The sequence below is a fragment of the Lynx canadensis genome, chromosome A1, assembly GCF_007474595.2.
Source record: "Lynx canadensis isolate LIC74 chromosome A1, mLynCan4.pri.v2, whole genome shotgun sequence".
NCBI classification, from domain to species: domain Eukaryota; kingdom Metazoa; phylum Chordata; class Mammalia; order Carnivora; family Felidae; genus Lynx; species Lynx canadensis.
The window spans coordinates 101,552,465-101,569,479 of record NC_044303.2 but is presented as its reverse complement, the minus strand read 5'-3'; the positions used below and the strand labels follow the sequence as shown (position 1 = coordinate 101,569,479).

The 17,015-nt window shown below is 42.9% G+C and overlaps 1 protein-coding gene across 2 annotated transcripts in view; it reads left to right on the top strand.

Moving 5' to 3' along the window:
- The first annotated feature begins 909 nt into the window (after positions 1-909).
- CEP120 (centrosomal protein 120) overlaps positions 910-17,015 on the top strand; it is a 75,040-nt gene continuing 58,934 nt past the window's right edge. Inside the window, exons 1-5 of one of the 2 annotated variants that reach the window (XM_030317154.1) lie at positions 910-1,004; positions 1,275-1,352; positions 5,853-6,009; positions 7,629-7,743; positions 10,911-11,052. In XM_030317154.1, coding sequence (XP_030173014.1) covers positions 1,304-1,352; positions 5,853-6,009; positions 7,629-7,743; positions 10,911-11,052 — 463 coding nt within the window. In that variant the 5' untranslated portion in view covers positions 910-1,004; positions 1,275-1,303. Of the gene's footprint in view, positions 1,020-1,274; positions 1,353-5,852; positions 6,010-7,628; positions 7,744-10,910; positions 11,053-17,015 lie in introns of both variants that reach the window. The other variant, XM_030317155.1, reaches the window with a different exon arrangement.

Sequence of the window (17,015 nt, the reverse complement as noted above, 5' to 3'; positions counted from 1 at the left end):
TCAAGGAGCTCTGAAGGGAACGGAAAAGGGTCTTAGAAGTCGTCTAGCCCGATCTCCACATCCTTCTCCTTTCCTTTTGGGCACAAATGGGGGTGGGGTGGGGATTGTTTTTTCCTCCTTGTTCTCTCCCTCTACCCCGCCCGAGGTCCATTTTCAAGGTAGATAACCCCCAAAAGATTTCTCATCTTTCCTAAAATAAAGCCCGAAGGTTGGGAGGAATGCCTTCTTTAATTGGGGTCTTGATTGTGCTAATTAGTTACTCGGTTGTCAGGGGGCCCGAAGAACCTATACTTTTAATTCCCCTACCCACGTGACAGTGTTTTTGTTTCTAAAGCACAGGAAATTCTCGGAGAGTTTACGTCACCTCCAGCAGTTACAGTAATTACCGTATTGACGCGACTTGTTTCCAAAACGTGAACACTCGCGGTGTGGCGCGAGTCCTACTTAGAGATTTTTTTCAGTCCAGACTTAAGTCTGAATTTCGTCTAGTAGATGATGTGAGATTCATTAGATCACTCTGTGATCTAATTTTTAAGCAGTAGTGACACCGGGGATCGGAACGGAGCTGGTTTTGTGTGTGCGTGTGCGTGTTTTCAGTGTCCTTCCTGGATTTCCCAGGTGTGTCTGGGGGGGAAAAGCAGAGACTACACCACACTGACACTCCACGCAGGGGCACTGCAGGCAGCGTTTGCTGCAGTAGTGCGCCTGCGCAGTCGGTCCCCGCCAACTCGCCCGCCTTCCCCCATCCGGCTAGCAGGGGGCGCTGTGAGGTGATGGCCTAGTCTTTCCCCAGGGCTCTGGAACATAGCATAAAAGGGCAGGAGGCGAAGCGGGCTGAGGGGCGTTCTATCCTCGACTGCCCTGGTCTCTATCACCCTTTGTCCTCCAGCTTTCGCCCTCCCTGCACTGGGCCTGCGGGCCTGGTTGCTAGGCGGAAGCGGGGCGCGGCGGCTGCCGCTGCGGCTGCCCGGGCGTTTGAAAAGCGGCCACACAGGCGGCAAAAGGTCCTCCGGTGGCGGGTTCGCTTCTCCCTGCAGACAGTCCGGGGGACCGAGCGGCCTTTGCCTTTCCGTGGAGTCGGGGCAGGGCTAGGGTCGGGCTGGCGGTCCGGGGCAGGGGAGCCGGGCGCGCTGCAGGCGGCGGCGGGCCCGGGCCGAGGAGCGGGGTCTCGGCGTCGGGGGCCGCGGGAGGGCGGTGGGAGCCCCGGAGGGAGCCCTCCTCCTGGTGGTCGCGGGCCTCCACCATCTCACCCGGGTCCCTCTTCCCCCAAGCAGACCCCGCCTGTGGGCCGCCCACCGCGACCATGGTCTCCAAGTCCGACCAACTGCTCATCGTCGTATCCATCCTAGAAGGTGAGCGGCCAAGGGGCTTGCATTTGCACCTGCAGCCTCCTTACTTAACCGAGTGGCGTGCGACTGAGACTTTGTTAACCTTACGAACCCTGTCATCTTTCCTTTTGCAGTCCCGCAAGACTTGTTCAAAGTTGTACTTCCTGAGGCCTGTTAGGCGATTGATTTAGAAACCTCTCAAGGGAGCGTGAGAGCTATTAGGGATAGGTGATATTTAGCGTGAATAGCCGGAGCCCCAGAGAACGTAGGAAAAACGATTTCCATCAGAAGCAGCATGTCGATGACTTTTACTCGTGAGCTAAGGTGCCTGGAAAGCACGTTCTGTTCAGGGGCCTCCCCGTGATCCCATTTGTGAGAGCTTTGCTTTCGACTCGAATCCCTATTTCCTGCAGTCTGAAGTGTTACGGGGGCGTTCCCTTTACTAAGTCTTGATGGGGGACTTAGGAGGAGTAGTTGTCAAGACGGTCTGTTATATACGTTCCTAGAAGTTTGGTGTGTTGAAGGAGTGACCTTTGTTTATTGCAGGCCCATGGAGTGTCAGGCACTGTGCTGGGAATGTAGGGGTAAAACAGCCCGGGTCCTAAAACCTAAGTAAACAGTATAGCCTGGAGAATGTGTATAGTTCATCAGGCTGTGGGAGAAGGAAAGACCAGCTCTGGGGAAAATTTCCCGGAGGAGGTGACATTTATTTGGGTCCTAAAGGATGAGTAGGAATGTGTCAGGGGAAAAGGGGAAGGGTGGGCTTTCCAGGCAAAGGGAAGAGGAAAGAACCCTTAAGGTGTGGAAAGGCCAGGCACATTCTGCTCTTGCTTAAATTCAGTGTGGTTGGAGAGAAGCTGCAGGCAAGTGGAGGGAGTAGGAATTGCTAGGTAAGTTGAAGATGGGTTTTGAGGGGCGCCTGGGTGGCTTGGTCGGTTAAGCGTCCAACTTCGGCTCACGTCATGATCGCACGCTCCGTGAGTTTGAGCCCCGCGTCAGGCTCTGTGCTGACAGCTCAGAGCCTGTTTCAGATTCTGTGTCTCCCTCTCTCTCTGCCCCTCCCCCATTCATGCTCTGTCTCTCTCTGTCTCAAAAATAAATAAACGTTAAAAAAAAAATTAAAAAAAGAAGATGGGTTTTGAATAATCTGATCACAGCAATCCTCTTGAGTTGGGCCTGAGGAATGGCTGCCTTCCGCCCCCCTCCCCCACCATTGGAGATATTTTGTGGAGGCCTGGTACTATTTGGGGGGGGGAGTGGGTGGTAAGAGGAAATGAGTGGTAATGGCTTTTGGCACAGAAAACTGACCAGAACCCCTAAATTGTTGGGGCAGCATTTTTAGCTGTTCTCTTACTGATTGTTTAAAGATGGAGGGCTGAAATCCCCTTGTAATTGGTCAACAAAAGCTTCTGGACTTGGTACTTGCTCCCTCCTATGAGGAAACCCAAATAAAAGGCACGTTCTTTCCCTTCAAGGATGTAGGATTCTGTCTTCTTCAGCAGATCAAATTCACAGGCAGGACACAGTATGTTGGAGTGCAGTATAATATTAAAAATATGGGATGTGGGCTGTAAACATCGGTTTTGGGGGTGGGTGGGGATGATGGCTTAAGGGCTTTGAGTAGTTAGGTAATGATGGGAGGAAGTCCTTGCTGGCCATTAGATCAACCCAGGCCAGGGGTGCCTGGGTAGCTTAGTCCATTAACTGCCTGCCTCTTGCTTTCTGCTCAGCTCATGATCTCTCATTTCATGAGTTCAAACCACGTCTCGGGCTCCGCGCTGACAGTACGGAGCCTGCTTGGAATTCTCTCTCCCTCTCCCTCTGCTTCTCTTCTCTCTCACAATAAATAAATAAACTTAAGAAAAACGGAAAATAAAAAACAAACCCCAGGCCAATGATGGAGTAATTTTGGTGGATGGAATGATGAAGAGGTCCCGCAAGATGACCAGGATCAAGGGAGGTGAACATTGAGGAGTATTCTGGTCAAATAAGCTTGTGTAGCTGGAGTGAGCAGACCTTGGAGGATTTTGAAAGCCAAGGAGTTCAATGTTCTAAAAAATAGGGAGGCAGCCTATATCTGTAAGTAGGAGAGCATTATCTGCAAGTTTAGTATCGGTGTGCAGAGAAGAGAACCTCGATTCAGGGCTGTTGGTTAGGTGTTGCCCTAAACATACCTAAAACCGGACCATGGACCTCCGTTCAAACTGTCTCCTTTTGTGTTTCCATTCATCATAACCGTGTTGTTGCCTCAAGCCCAGAACCTGGGACTCTTCATCTTCCTGGTTCCTTCTCCATCCCCTTCTTCCAGATGGTCACCAAGCTTTGTTGCTAAAATCATACGAGATGCTTCACGTAAACTTTTAAATGAGGAAGTTTCGGGGCGCCTGGGTGGCGCAGTCGGTTAAGCGTCCGACTTCAGCCAGGTCACGATCTCGCGGTCCGTGAGTTCGAGCCCCGCGTCAGGCTCTGGGCTCATGGCTCAGAGCCTGGAGCCTGTTTCCGATTCTGTGTCTCCCTCTCTCTCTGCCCCTCCCCCGTTCATGCTCTGTCTCTCTCTGTCCCAAAAATAAATAAACGTTGAAAAAAAAAAAAATTTTTAAATGAGGAAGTTTCCACTGTGAGTGCCCCGCTTTGAGCCCCTCATGATGCGCTTGATCTCTTGTAGTAATCTTTTCAGTGGTCTGTTTCATCAATTTTTCCCCCCCTTTCCAGAGAATGTCTATTGTTCACATTACCATCTAGGAGTAATCTTTCTGAAATGCGAATTTAATTGTCTTAAAAATCCTACAGTTTCCTAGAGGATAAGGTCTGTACTTTCTAGAACAGCATTCATGGCCCTTCACGGTATGCCTCTTGCCTGCCTTTTCAGCCTCTTCTCCTCTCTTGCCATCTGTCCCTACGTCCCCATCTCTTCAGTTATTTTGAGCTACGTGCAGTTTCTTGACTACACTTCTAGAAATACCCATTATTCAAAAGAAAATGATGAGGTTTCTACCATGAGCCAAATTTGGGCTATGTGCCGGAATCCATGGATGAAAAAGACAAGGTTTCTGTTCTCAAGGTATTGTCTGTGGAATGAGGGAGGCAGCCCTTCGTTCCAGTACGTATCCTCTGTTCTCAGGCTAACTGGATGGTATGGTTATGATGGTGTGACTGAGAATACAGGCTTTCTGACAGACATGAAATGCATTTGGGGAACCCCATGATCTTTTAGAGCAGCTCAAAATGATGTCCAGAGAGAGGCCCCTGTAAGTGCTAATTGGGAGACCCCTGCTAAGACACTTGTACTAAGACTCCCAAATGGGGAGTTTGAAGCGAGAGCTTCAGGTTGAAAGTCAGAGGATTGCAATCAAGAATCTCTCTGACCCCTTTACTTCCTACTGAGAAGAGTGTAGCAGGGTGAGTAGCAGCTGGAATGTATTTATTTAATATTGGTCAAAACGTGTTGAGACACGTGTCTCAACACCATGCCCTGCGCCAGACCTACAAACAGGTTGACTGTGAGATTCTTCCCTAGTTTTTAGCTTCCTGTTGGCACTGTTTTCAGTTTGCTTCTTTCCACTAGACCCTCAATTCCTTGAGGCGATGTACTCTGTTTTACTCTTGTTTGTACCCCATCGTTTGACATAGAGAATACCTGACTCTGATAATGCCTTTAGTAAATGGTGAAAGAAGGGGGTCAGGCAGTACCAGGGAAAAGTGATAGGTAGACAGAATATTTTTAAAATGATTGACAACATTGTCCTTGTGATTTGAATGAATGAATACGTGTGTCTGTTTTTCTTGGGCTGATTTGCTGAGTGTTCCTAACTGTGTTAACAGGAAAATTATGATGCATGTTGGTTGGCTTTTGCTTATTGGGTTATTTCCCAGCTCTCCAGAAGACTTGACTATTCCATTTTAACTTCTGATACAGTAATATCTAAAATTAGTGGAATCACATTTTTCTTCTAAACGTCACTGAGATCGTTGCTGCTCAAAGTGTGAATCAAGGACAATAGCATTGACATCATGTGGGGGTTTGTTAGAAATGTGCCTCTCAGAGGGCACCTGGGTGGCTGAGTCAGTTGGGCTTCTGACTTCAGCTCAGGTCCTGCTCTCATGGTCTGTGAGTTTGAGCCCCAAATCGGGCTCTGTGCTGACAGCTTGGAGTCTGGAGCCTGCTTCCGATTCTGTGTCTTCCTCTCTGCCCCTCCCCCACTCACACTGTGTCTCTCAAAAATGAATAAATGTTTTAAAAAAAGGCCTCTCAGCCTCGACTAGTGAACCATAATCTACATTTTAACAGAGTCCCTAGGTGATTCATGTGCACGTTAATGTTTTGGAATCACTAATTTACAAATTGTAGCTTTTAGTTTGATTCTTTCTTATGAATCATGAATTTGTACGTGAGAGTACACATTAGTAGGTAGTTAGTGGACTATATAAGTCAACAACTCCTAATGTGTATTTTTAAAAAGTGCTAAAAGATCATAGTTGATTTTTGTACAGTTCTGATTAACCTGTATGGTCTTTTTTTTCCAGGTCGTCATTTCCCCAAGCGTCCAAAACATATGCTTATAGTAGAAGCAAAGTTTGACGGAGAACAGTTGGCTACTGACCCTGTGAACCACACCGACCAGCCAGAATTTGCTACCGAGTTAGCCTGGGAGATCGACAGGAAAGCACTCCATCAGCACAGGTGACTGTTGTTTTCCATTTGTTTTGCTCTAGGTTTTAGGCTGCTAGAGATGAATAAATCTCTATCTTTCTAGATTATAGTAACAATGATAATAATTGTTTAGTGGTTTTCTCATGTGCTAGGAAGTTTTCAAAGTACTTTGCAATAGTAATTCATTTGAACATCAAGACAATCCTATGAAGTGGGTGTTAGGATTTCCCCCAATTACAGATGAAAAAACTGAGGCCTAAGAAGGTAAGTAACCTGTTACAAGGGAGTCAGCTGGATAATGGTAGAGCACAGCCATTTGAGTTCTAGAGCCTAAGTTTTTAACCATTACACGTAGCTTTTTTTTTTTCCCTGATGTCTGAGAGGATACTCTAGAAGTGCTGTAATGATAGCTACCCAATATTAAACATGGGTTGGAATTCACTGTAATTTCTGTTACTTCCTTTATCATAACTTTATCTGGCTTGCTAAGGATATGTAGAGATATGTGTATAGTAATTATGTAAGGGTCTCTAATAAATTTTATACTTCATTTTAGCCCTTTAAACACTTCATATCAGTACATAAAACAGGCTTAAAGCTACAGCCTCTTATTTATTTCATGAGCTCAGATGACTCGAAACAAGCAAGACTGTGGCTACTTCTGTTTTAAAAAGGATTGGAAAAACATTTTTCTGAAAAGCACAGAATCACTTCATTCATTGGTGTGTCTTAGGACTAAAGCAAATAAAATTACGAAGTTAAAAAGTCAATGTAAGGAGAAATTTATTTTCTTATGTGGCCAAATCGGTCCATGGATTTGTTTGGGGGATTTGCAAGGGCATTAAATTCTTAGAAGATCAAAATTTTGTGTTCAGTGACTTCCGGAATATCTGCACAGAGTCCTGATAGGAGGTATTAGTGCCCGCAGTGTTCACAGTTGTGTTAATGCCAAGTGGTACCACTCTGCGTGTTGGAAGCTGAGAAAAGAACACAGATAAATTGCATGTATATAAATGATGACTGTATGCCAAGTGCAAGTTTTATAGTCATTCCATTAGGTAACAGTGATGGTCGAATCTAATGAGCTTATGTATGAGCCAGTATAGAGGTTTCAGACTCTCAAGAACCCCTGCTATACCAGCCAAGGTCATGCTTACAGAACATTGTTGTGTATTACAATGAATTATTACTTTCAATAGTCTGTGATTTTATGGTATTTAATTCTGAAGTTGATTTCATCATTTTAGTGACAAAAAGAGCTTTAAGCATATATGTGTATTGGTAGTTTTATGTGTGTCTGACAGTGTAAAGATAATTTAAAATCAATCTTGAAGATTCATGTTCAATTTTAATTTAGTAACTTTTAAAGAGTTCTGTATGTTAGAGAAGCTTGAAAAGCACTGACCTACAGCATAGCTCCTCAGATGAGAGAGACCAAGATTTTTGATGTGGTTGTAGTATTACTTGGTGTAAAGATAAATAGGCATGATGAATAGTTCATGTCAGTTGAAGTTCTGCAGAAAATAGAGATTATCCGAAAGAATTATAGTTGTCTTGCTAGTAGCAGGCAGCTTTTCAAAACTAGCAGAACATCAGCTCAATATTAAGCAGAAGCTAGTTCGTCTATAACATAAACTGTTACATTACAGGCTGCAACGCACGCCTATCAAACTGCAGTGTTTTGCCTTGGATCCCGTATCTTCAGCCAAGGAAACTATAGGCTACATTGTGCTAGACTTGAGGACTGCTCAAGAAACAAAGCAGGTATTGCCCTTTTGATGTGTTGTTACCGATGACGTTAGGTGCGGATTTTTCGTAGATAACCCATTGATGGAAAGAACCTGTGGTACTGGACCTGAAAGGGCTAGGGTCTGAGCCGGTGTGGCGATTCTGAGGTTTCACTTTAGGAATTTGATTTAGAAAGTCCCAATATTTTGGTCATTTCTTTGACCTAGAACGACCTTTCTCAAAGAAAATTCTCTCTGAGCTCAGACGTTCGGCCGCACTGCTGTGACCTGGAGCTCAGCATGTTCAGCTGCCAAGCTTTGCTTTCAGAGGTAGTGCTTTCGTCTCGTGCCCTGCTCTGGTGAACGGCACCCCTCTTCCAGGTACGCAGGTCAGACGGCCTCCATTTCCGGCCTCCGTAGCCATCCTTTTCCAGTTGGTTTCAGGCCTGCGGCGACCCCTTCCTGATCCAGCTCCTGTTGTACATTTTCACCGTTGCGATCCCAGCCTAAGGCACCGTCCTTTCTTAACCTTGGCTGTGCTAGTAGCCTTCTGATTCCTTCCCCTGCTTCCCATTCCTTCCGTGTGTAGCAGTCAGAACACGTGAGCTCAGTGAAATACACTTATGGGACATAAACAGCAGCCTTGCCAGGAGCACACACATAAGGAAGGAAAAATAATTCAGGGTCTCAATTCCTATGTCAGTGCTTTTTGTTACCGAAAATGTTTCTTTTCTCTTTTAAAATATCTACCAATCTTTTTTTTTTCCTTCAAGTTTATATATTTATATTGAGAGAGAGAGAGAGAGAGGGAGAGAGAGAATCCCAGCAGTCTCCGTGCTCATCACCAGACCTGAAATCAACAGACGCCTAACCAGCTGAGTCACCCACGCACGCCTTTTCTCACCTTTTTTTATGTTACTGACTTTGGAAATACTTTGAATGGTTCATAATAACTTTGTTTTGTCACTTAAACAAAAACAAACAAATAAACTTACTTTTGAAGTCTTTGATTCTTGATTTGAATCCTAAATTAGGATTCTCTGAAGAAAAATTGATCTCTTAGCAACATGTTCGCTACTGATAGCCACGGTATTTACAAAGGAGCCAGTTAGCTTAGCCCACATTTGGAATCCTTCAAAAGAAATGGGAATTTAAAAAGTTCTCTAAAAGGGAATCTGTTTCTCCTCCCTCCTTGGGTACTCCTCACGTCTCTGTCCCTAGGTTCTGAAGAGGTTTTCTTTCTGAAGTCTTAGCCCCTCAACCAGGAGCCACGATCATGCCCCTGATGTATCTCTTCCCTAGCTGTGCTACAACCTGCACAGGATCCTTTTGCGGTTGCTTTGGTTACACAGAAGGTAATCCTTTTAGGAGGAGGATAGCTGTAAATGCACGTGGCATTCCTTTCTGCCCCTGTCCCACCTGCCCTGTCTGGTCCTGTAGGACGCTTTTGTCATTACATTTGCTTCTTATCATTAACAGAGTTCAGGGGAAATGTTTCAGAATTAAGAGTTTTAAGAAAGCCAGATGTTGTCTTAATCACTCCTGTTTATTAGCAGAACTATCTGAAGTTGGTGCGTAGAATATTTGAAGTTCAGAATAAATTGATTATCTGAAAATGAAAAGAAACACAAAAAAATAAGCTGTTTTTCCAAGTTCTAAAACAGAAAAACATAGCATAAATTCCCTGAGTAGCTAAAACTCTTTTTCAGGCTTATTCTTAAAATTGTAATATATCCATCATAAAAAAAATACACAACAGATTATGAGTTTTTCTTTTAAAAACCTTGGGTGTGGATTTAAAAAAAACAAAAAAAAACCCCAAAAATGATGGCTTAGGCTTATTTTACTTACCAGAAGTTTTTGGTTTTGATATTCTTAAAGACCAGTTTCTTTAAAAAAATTTTTTTTAACATTTATTTATTATTGAGAGACAGAGAGACACAGAGTGTGAGCAGGGGAGGGGGAGACATAGAATCTGAAGCAGGCTTCAGGCTCTGAGCTGTCAGCACAGAGCCTGACTCAGGGCTCGAACTCACAAACTGCGAGATCATGACCTGAGCTGAAGTCGGTCGCTTAACCAACTGAGCCACCCAGGCGCCCCTATAAAGATCAGTTTCTATGTCTTTATATAATAGTGGTTAGAGTAAGAACGCTGTTTCTATGAATTTAAATGGTGTCCCTGCATTAATGCAACATGCAGTTCTGGGCCATGAGGTTGTGCAGGCTGGTTTGAGTATTAGAATTTCTGAGTATTAGAATATCCTCTGGCCAGGATATTGAGGTAATTTATACTTCATCCTGTGTGAAAGCCTTTATATTTCACCCAAGTATGTGGTGCATAACCCAGAGCTCTACCTTGGGTCTTTCCTTCAGTATTTTGTTAGTGTCTTTTTGTTAACAATAGCTCTCTGCACATTTGGTATATGTAGGACAAAGCAGAAATGTGGTAGGCAGCAAAGGTATATACCAGAAAAAGTGACAAATTAGGGGTTAGGGAAAGGGAAAATTGGTAGTCTAAACTTTTTATATTCATTTTATGTTTTTAATATTATTTTCGAGAGAGAGAGAGACAGAGTGCACGTGGGGGAGAGGCAGAGAGAGAGGGAGACACAGAATCCGAAGCAGGCTCCAGGCTCTGAGCTGTCAGCACAGAGCCCGACATAGGACACAAACTCATGAATGGTGAGATCATGACCTGAGCCGAAGTCAGACGCTTAACCAACTGAGCCACCTAGGTCCCCCTAAACTTCTTATTTTTTTTTTTAAGAGGAAATACAGTTAGGGGCGCCTGGGTGGCGCAGTCGGTTAAGCATCCGACTTCAGCCAGGTCACGATCTTGCGGTCCGTGAGTTCGAGCCCCGCGTCAGGCTCTGGGCTGATGGCTCGGAGCCTGGAGCCTGTTTCCGATTCTGTGTCTCCCTCTCTCTCTGCCCCTCCCCCGTTCATGCTCTGTCTCTCTCTGTCCCAAAAATAAATAAACGTTGGGAAAAAAAAATTTAAAAAAAAAAAAAAAAGAGGAAATACAGTTAGCTTCCTAAGCAGGATTAGATTCTTTTGAGGAAAATGTGAAAAATACTTTAAAAGAGGAGAAAGTGCTAAGGAACTACAGGAAATATATTTGGAAGCTTATAGGACATTTCCCACTATTGTTTGTTTCCTATTAATTATTAACGTGTTTTTGTTCTGTTGTTACTTACTCTCCAGGCGCCAAAATGGTACCAGCTGTTGAGTAATAAATACACCAAGTTCAAGTCGGAGATACAGATAAGCATTGGTTTGGAAACAGACACCAAGGCGCCAGTGGATAGTTTTAAAGCAAAAGGAGCCCCCCCTCGAGATGGAAAAGGTTTGTGCGTCATTTCTAAGGACGTCATCTGAAAAGTTGCTTCTGTGGACTAGAGCTTCAGGAGCGGTGGGTGGTGTGATAGGAAAATACACGCAGGAGTGTAAACACATTTTACTCTGGTGCCTCTGACAGATGTTGTCGTATTGTTAAATGTGCAGCACTGCTCTAACTCTTCCTAGAGAAGAGCTAGAAATAGACAAAATTTTCCTTTCTTTATTTGGTATATGACAAAGCACAATTGTGTATTCTTAAAGATGGCTATTTAGGAAAATTTTCTTCCTAGGATGAGTACAAGAAAGCCAAACAGTTACACTGTTCTCTCTTCACTCACTTGTTAACCACACCTTCATATTTTTCTTTCCTTGTTTTTTCTTTTTTTTTTTTTTTGTTATTAATAAACTTTATTTTCGAGCGGTTTTAGCTTCCCAGCAAAATTGAGTGTCAAGTGCAGAGTGTTGCTGTGGACCTCGGTCTCCTCAGCCACACAGCCGCCCCACTATCCACCTCCCCGGCCAGAGGGGCCACATGTTAAAAGTGATGAGCCTACATGAGCCAATCACTTATCACCCGGAGTCCACAGTTGACATTAGCACTTATTTTTGGCGTTTTATGTTCTGTAAGTTTTGACAAACGAGTAATCACCTACGTCTATGACTGTAGTTTCCCACAGTGTCACTGCCCTGAAATCCGTTTGTGCCGTTTCTCCCTCCTTTCTGCCTAACTCTGACAAACACTTGTTTTTTTTTTTTTTTCACCGAAGTACGGTTGACGTAAAATGTCCTAATGGTTTCAAGTGTACAACATAGTGATTTGACCAGTCTGTTCGTGAACCTGCGCTCAGCACAAGTGTAGAGACCCCGTGTCACCGTACGGCTGTCATAATAACATCGCTGTGTTCCTGTGATGTGACTTGCATCCTTGTGACTTACTCCTTCCGTAACCGGAAGCCTGTACCTCCCATTCCCCTTCATTCGTTGTGGCCACCGCCCCCCTTCCCTCTGGCAGCCACCAGTTTGTTCCTTGTGTATTTATAGGTCTGATTCTGCTGGGAATAGACTTTGCATCATTTGCAGACAAAGACCATATCATGTCTTTATTCCCAGTCGGCATGCCTTTGTTTCCTTTGCGTATCTTCCTGCGTTTGTCAGGACGTGTAGTCTGGCACCACAAAGCTGTGATGAAAGGGGATCTCCTTGCCTTGTTTCTGGAGGATTTTTATGGATGTTCTTTATCAAGTCGAGGAAGTTACTCTCTAGTTGTCTGCTGAGGGTGTTTCATCATTACCGAGTGTGGGATTTTGTCAGATGCTTTTTCTGCGTATTTGATACCATCTTGTGGTTCTTCTTTAGTTTGTGATGTGATGGATTATATTAGCAGATTTTTGAATGTTGAACTAGTCTCGCGTACCTGAAAAAAATCGCATTTGGTTGTGGTGTATGGTTCTTTTTATACGTTGTTGGATTCACGTGGCCAATAGGTTGTTGAGAATCTGTGCATGTATGTTAATGAGAGCTAGTGGTCTCTTGTGTTCTTGTTGGGTAATGTCTGGGTCTGGTTTTGACATCAGGGTTTTAAATGCTGGCATCATAGAATGAGTTAGGGATTATTTCTTCTGCTTCCGTTGTCTGAAAAAGATGGTGGAGAATTGGTCTTTCTTCCTTGAATGTTGGGTAGAATTCACCAGTGAAGTCATCAGGGTCTGGTACTTTCTGTTGTGTAAAGTTGTTATTGATTCAATTTCACCAAATGATATAGGTCTGTCTGGATTGTGTGTTTCTTCCTGTGTGACTTTTGGCAGACTGTGTCTTTCAAGGGAGTTGGCCCATTTCTTACAGGCAATCGAATCTGTGGATAAAAAGTCGCTTGTGTAACATTCCTTCAGTATCCTTTTAATGTCTATGGACTGTACAGTGATTCTCTTTTTATTTCAGATATTAGGAATTTGTATTTTCTCTCTTTTTCTCTTAGTAACTTGGCTAAATGTTTACTGATTTTATTGATGTTTTCAGAGAGCCAGCTTTCGGTTTTTATTAGGTCTCTTTCTCTGCTGACTGAATTTGATCTGCAAAAATGTGCTGCTCTTATTTTATTTTCCTGAAAGAGAAGCTTGGGTTGTTTTGTTTTTTTGTTTTGCTTTTTAGTGTGCCTTGTACTGTTTTGTTGAAAAGTGGACGTGATACCCTGGGTAAGAAGAAAACAGGTCTTAGGTAATTTAGAGGTGAAGGAGAGGGAGGGGTTTTGTAGTCCTGTGATGAAGTCTCAGTCTTTGGTGAGCCTGCCCCCCCTGTACTGTTGGGGTTCATCTGGTATTAGATTTAGGTTCTAGATCTTTGGCAGGAGGATCAGAGAAGTGATGCTTTTGTTCTTTTTCACTGCATCCTATCAGCACACAACTTTGATTTGTTCCATTACTGGTGATGTCCACTTTGGTTATGATTCAGGTAGCACATGCCTGTTACTTTTTCTTTCCTTCACTTATAATTAATATTTTCTGGGACATTATCAAGTGTGGACTTAGAGTTCTTTTTGCTTAATGGGTTACAATATTTATCATTTTTTGTCCCTGATTTGTGCAGCGAGAGCCCCTTCAAACTTCTGTTTCCGTTAGCTTGTCTCCATAATTCTTACTGCTTTGGTAAAATTTATTCCTAGGTATCTTCTGGTTTTTGGTGCAGTTGTAAATGGGATCAATTCCTTGACTTCTCTTTCTGCTCCTTCACTATTGGTGTATAGAAACAGATTTCTGTGCATTGATTTTGGATCCTGCGACTTAGCTGAACCGGTGTATCACTTCTAGCAATTTTTTGGTGGAGTCCTATGGGTTTTCTATATAGAGTATCATGTCGTCTGCAAATTGTGAAAGTTTGACTTCTTCCTTGCCGATTTGGATGCCTTTTATTTATTTACTGATTTTGAGAGAGAGTGAGTTGGGGGGTGGAATCCCAAGCAGGCTCCACACTGACAGTGTGGGGTTCAAATCTGTGAACTATGAGATCGTGACCTGAGTGAAATCAAGAATTGGACACTTAACTGACTGAGCCACCCAGGCACCCCTGGAGACCTTTTAATTCTTTTTGTTGCCTGATTGCTGGGGGTAAGACTTGGACTACTATGTTAAGAGGGTGGACATCCTGGTCTTGTTCCTGACCATAGAGGAAAAGCTCTGTTTTTCCCCAATGAGGGTGATGTTCGCTGTGGGTTTTTCATAGATGGTCTTTATTAAGTTGAGGTATGTTCCGTCTGTCCCTACTTTGTTGAGGGTTTTTATCAAGAATAGATCTGTATTTTGTCAAGTGCTTTTTCTGCATCTATTGAGAGGATCATATGGTCCTTATCTTTTCCTTTGTTAATGTGGTGCATCACATTGATTGACTTGCAAATATTTAGCCACGCTTGCCGCCCGTATTCCACTTGATACGGGTGAATAATTCTTTTAATGTACTGGTTGGATTTGATTTGCTAGTATCTTGAGAATTTTTGCATCTATGTTCATGAGGGATATTGGCCTGTAATTCTCCTTTTTAGTGGGGTCTTTGGTTTTGGAATCAAGCTACGTTTAGCAGCTTTCCTTCCATTTGCATTTTTTCAGAGCAGTTTGAGAAGAATAGCTATTAACTCTTCTTTAAATGGCTGGGAGAATTCCCCTGGGAAGCCATCTGGCCCTGTACTTGAGTTCTTTGAGAGATTTTTGATTGCTGATTCAGTTTCTTTGCTTGTTATTGGTCTGTTTAAGTTATCTGTTTCTTCCTGTTTCAGTGTTGGTGGTTTGTATGTTTCTAGGGATTTATCCATTTCTTCCAGGTTGCCCAACTTGTTAGCATATAATTTTTCATAATATTCTCTTATAGTTGGTATTTCTGCGGTGTTGGTTGTGATCTCTTTCATTTGTGATTTTATTTATTTGGGTCCTATCTCTTTTCTTTTTGATAAGTCTGTCTGGGAGCTTATCATTTTTATTAATTCTTTCAGAGAACCAGCTCCTCGTTTCACTGATCTGTTCTATGGTTTCTATATCATTTACTTCTGCTCTAATCTGTATTATTTCCATTCTTCTGCTAGCTTTAGGCTTTATTTGCTGGTCCTTTTTCTAGCTCCTTTAGGTGTAAGGTTAGGCTGTGTAGTTGAGACCTTTCTTGCCTTTTAAGTAGGCTTGTATTGCAATATGTTTCCCTCTTAGGACCACTTTTGGCGCATCTCAAAAGTTTTGGGTTGTTGTGTTTTCATTTTCTTCTATGTATTAATTTCTTCTTTAATTTCCTGGTTAACCCATTCATTCTTTAGTAGGATGTCCTTTAATCCTCATGTATTTGTGGTCTGTCTAAATTTTTTTTTGTGGCTGACTTCGTTTCATAGTGTTGTGGTATAAAAATAAGCATGGTATGACCTCAGTCTTTTTATACTTCTGGAGGCCTGATTTGTGACCCAGTACGTGATCTATTCTGGAGAATGTTCCATGTGCACTCGACAGGAATGTGTATCCTGCTACTTTAGGATAAAATGTTCTGAATATATCTTAAGTCTGTCCGGTCCAGTGTGTCATTCAAACCCATTGTTTTCTTGTTGATTTTTCTCCTTAGATGATCCGCCCATTGCTGTAAGTGGGTGTTAGAATCCCCTACTATTATTGTATTGTTATCGATGAGTTTCTTTATGCTTGTGATGAACTGATTTATAGATTTGGATGCTTCCATATCAGGAACATAAATATTTACAATTGTTAGGTCTTCCTGGGATAGCCCCCTTAATTATGATATAATGCCCTTCATCTCTTATTACAGTCTTTGGTTTAAAATCTAGTTTGTCTGATAGAAGTATGGCTACTCCGGGCTTTCTTTTGACATCCATTAGCGTGAGAAATGGTTCTCCATCCCCTCAATTTCAATCTGCAGGTGTCTTCAGGTCTAAAATGAGTCTACAGGCAGCATATAGATGAATCTTGTTTTTTTTTGTTTGTTTGTTTATGCATTCTGATACTCTCTATCTTTTGATTGGAGCATTTAGTCCATATACATTCAGAGTGATTATTGACAGATAGCCTGTGTCCGTAATTCTTTGAGCTTTTTCTTGGTTTCTGGCATAAGAAGATGATCCAGGCTTATCTTGTTCTTTGCCTATCTTAGCCCTGGGTTCAGCTGTTTCTTTAAGGAGCCCTGCTTCCTTTTAGTAAAGAAAGATGTTGAGGAGTCAAGTTCCAAGTGCAAGATATGCCAGTTGCTATTGGGGTGTTCCAGTGGAAAAAGGGAATCGGTGCATGTGTGTATACATACACACACATATATACATAAACATGTATATGTATATGTATTTGTATGTGTATATATGTGTGTGTATATATATATATATATACACCCCAGTAACACACACATATACACCTTTATGGCTCTGTTTATTTACACATTTAGTGAACAGCATACATTCACATTGACACCTTCATTCCATCCAGTCTTCTATAAGAGTTTTCCTAGTTGTTCTTCCTTCCCATACCTGTAACTCCCTGACAATGGGAGATCTGTCATAGTTATTCTGCTGACTTCTAAGCTCTGCTGACCTTAATATTTCATGGCTATCGTTATTAAAGTGATTGTCAGATACTGTACTAAATGCATTACTTTGATTTAATCTTCTAAACGACATAAAAGCTTTGCAGAAATAAAAATGGAAGCTAAAAGAGATCATATAGTTACAACATACAGCTAGCAAATGGCAGAACTGGGATTGGAACCTTGGTCTGTGTTACTCGAGTGTCTCTGCTCTAAACCATGATGCTATTTTTATTTATTTATTTTTGAGAGAGAGGGAGAGAGGGAGAGAGAGAGAGAGAGAGAGAGAGAGTGTGTGTGTGTGTGTGTGTGTGTGTGTGTGTACACACACCTGCTCAAGTGAGGAAGAGCCGGAGAGAGAGGGAGACGGAGAATCCTAAGGTGTCTCTCCATGCTGTCAGTACAGAGCCCACTGCGGGGCTC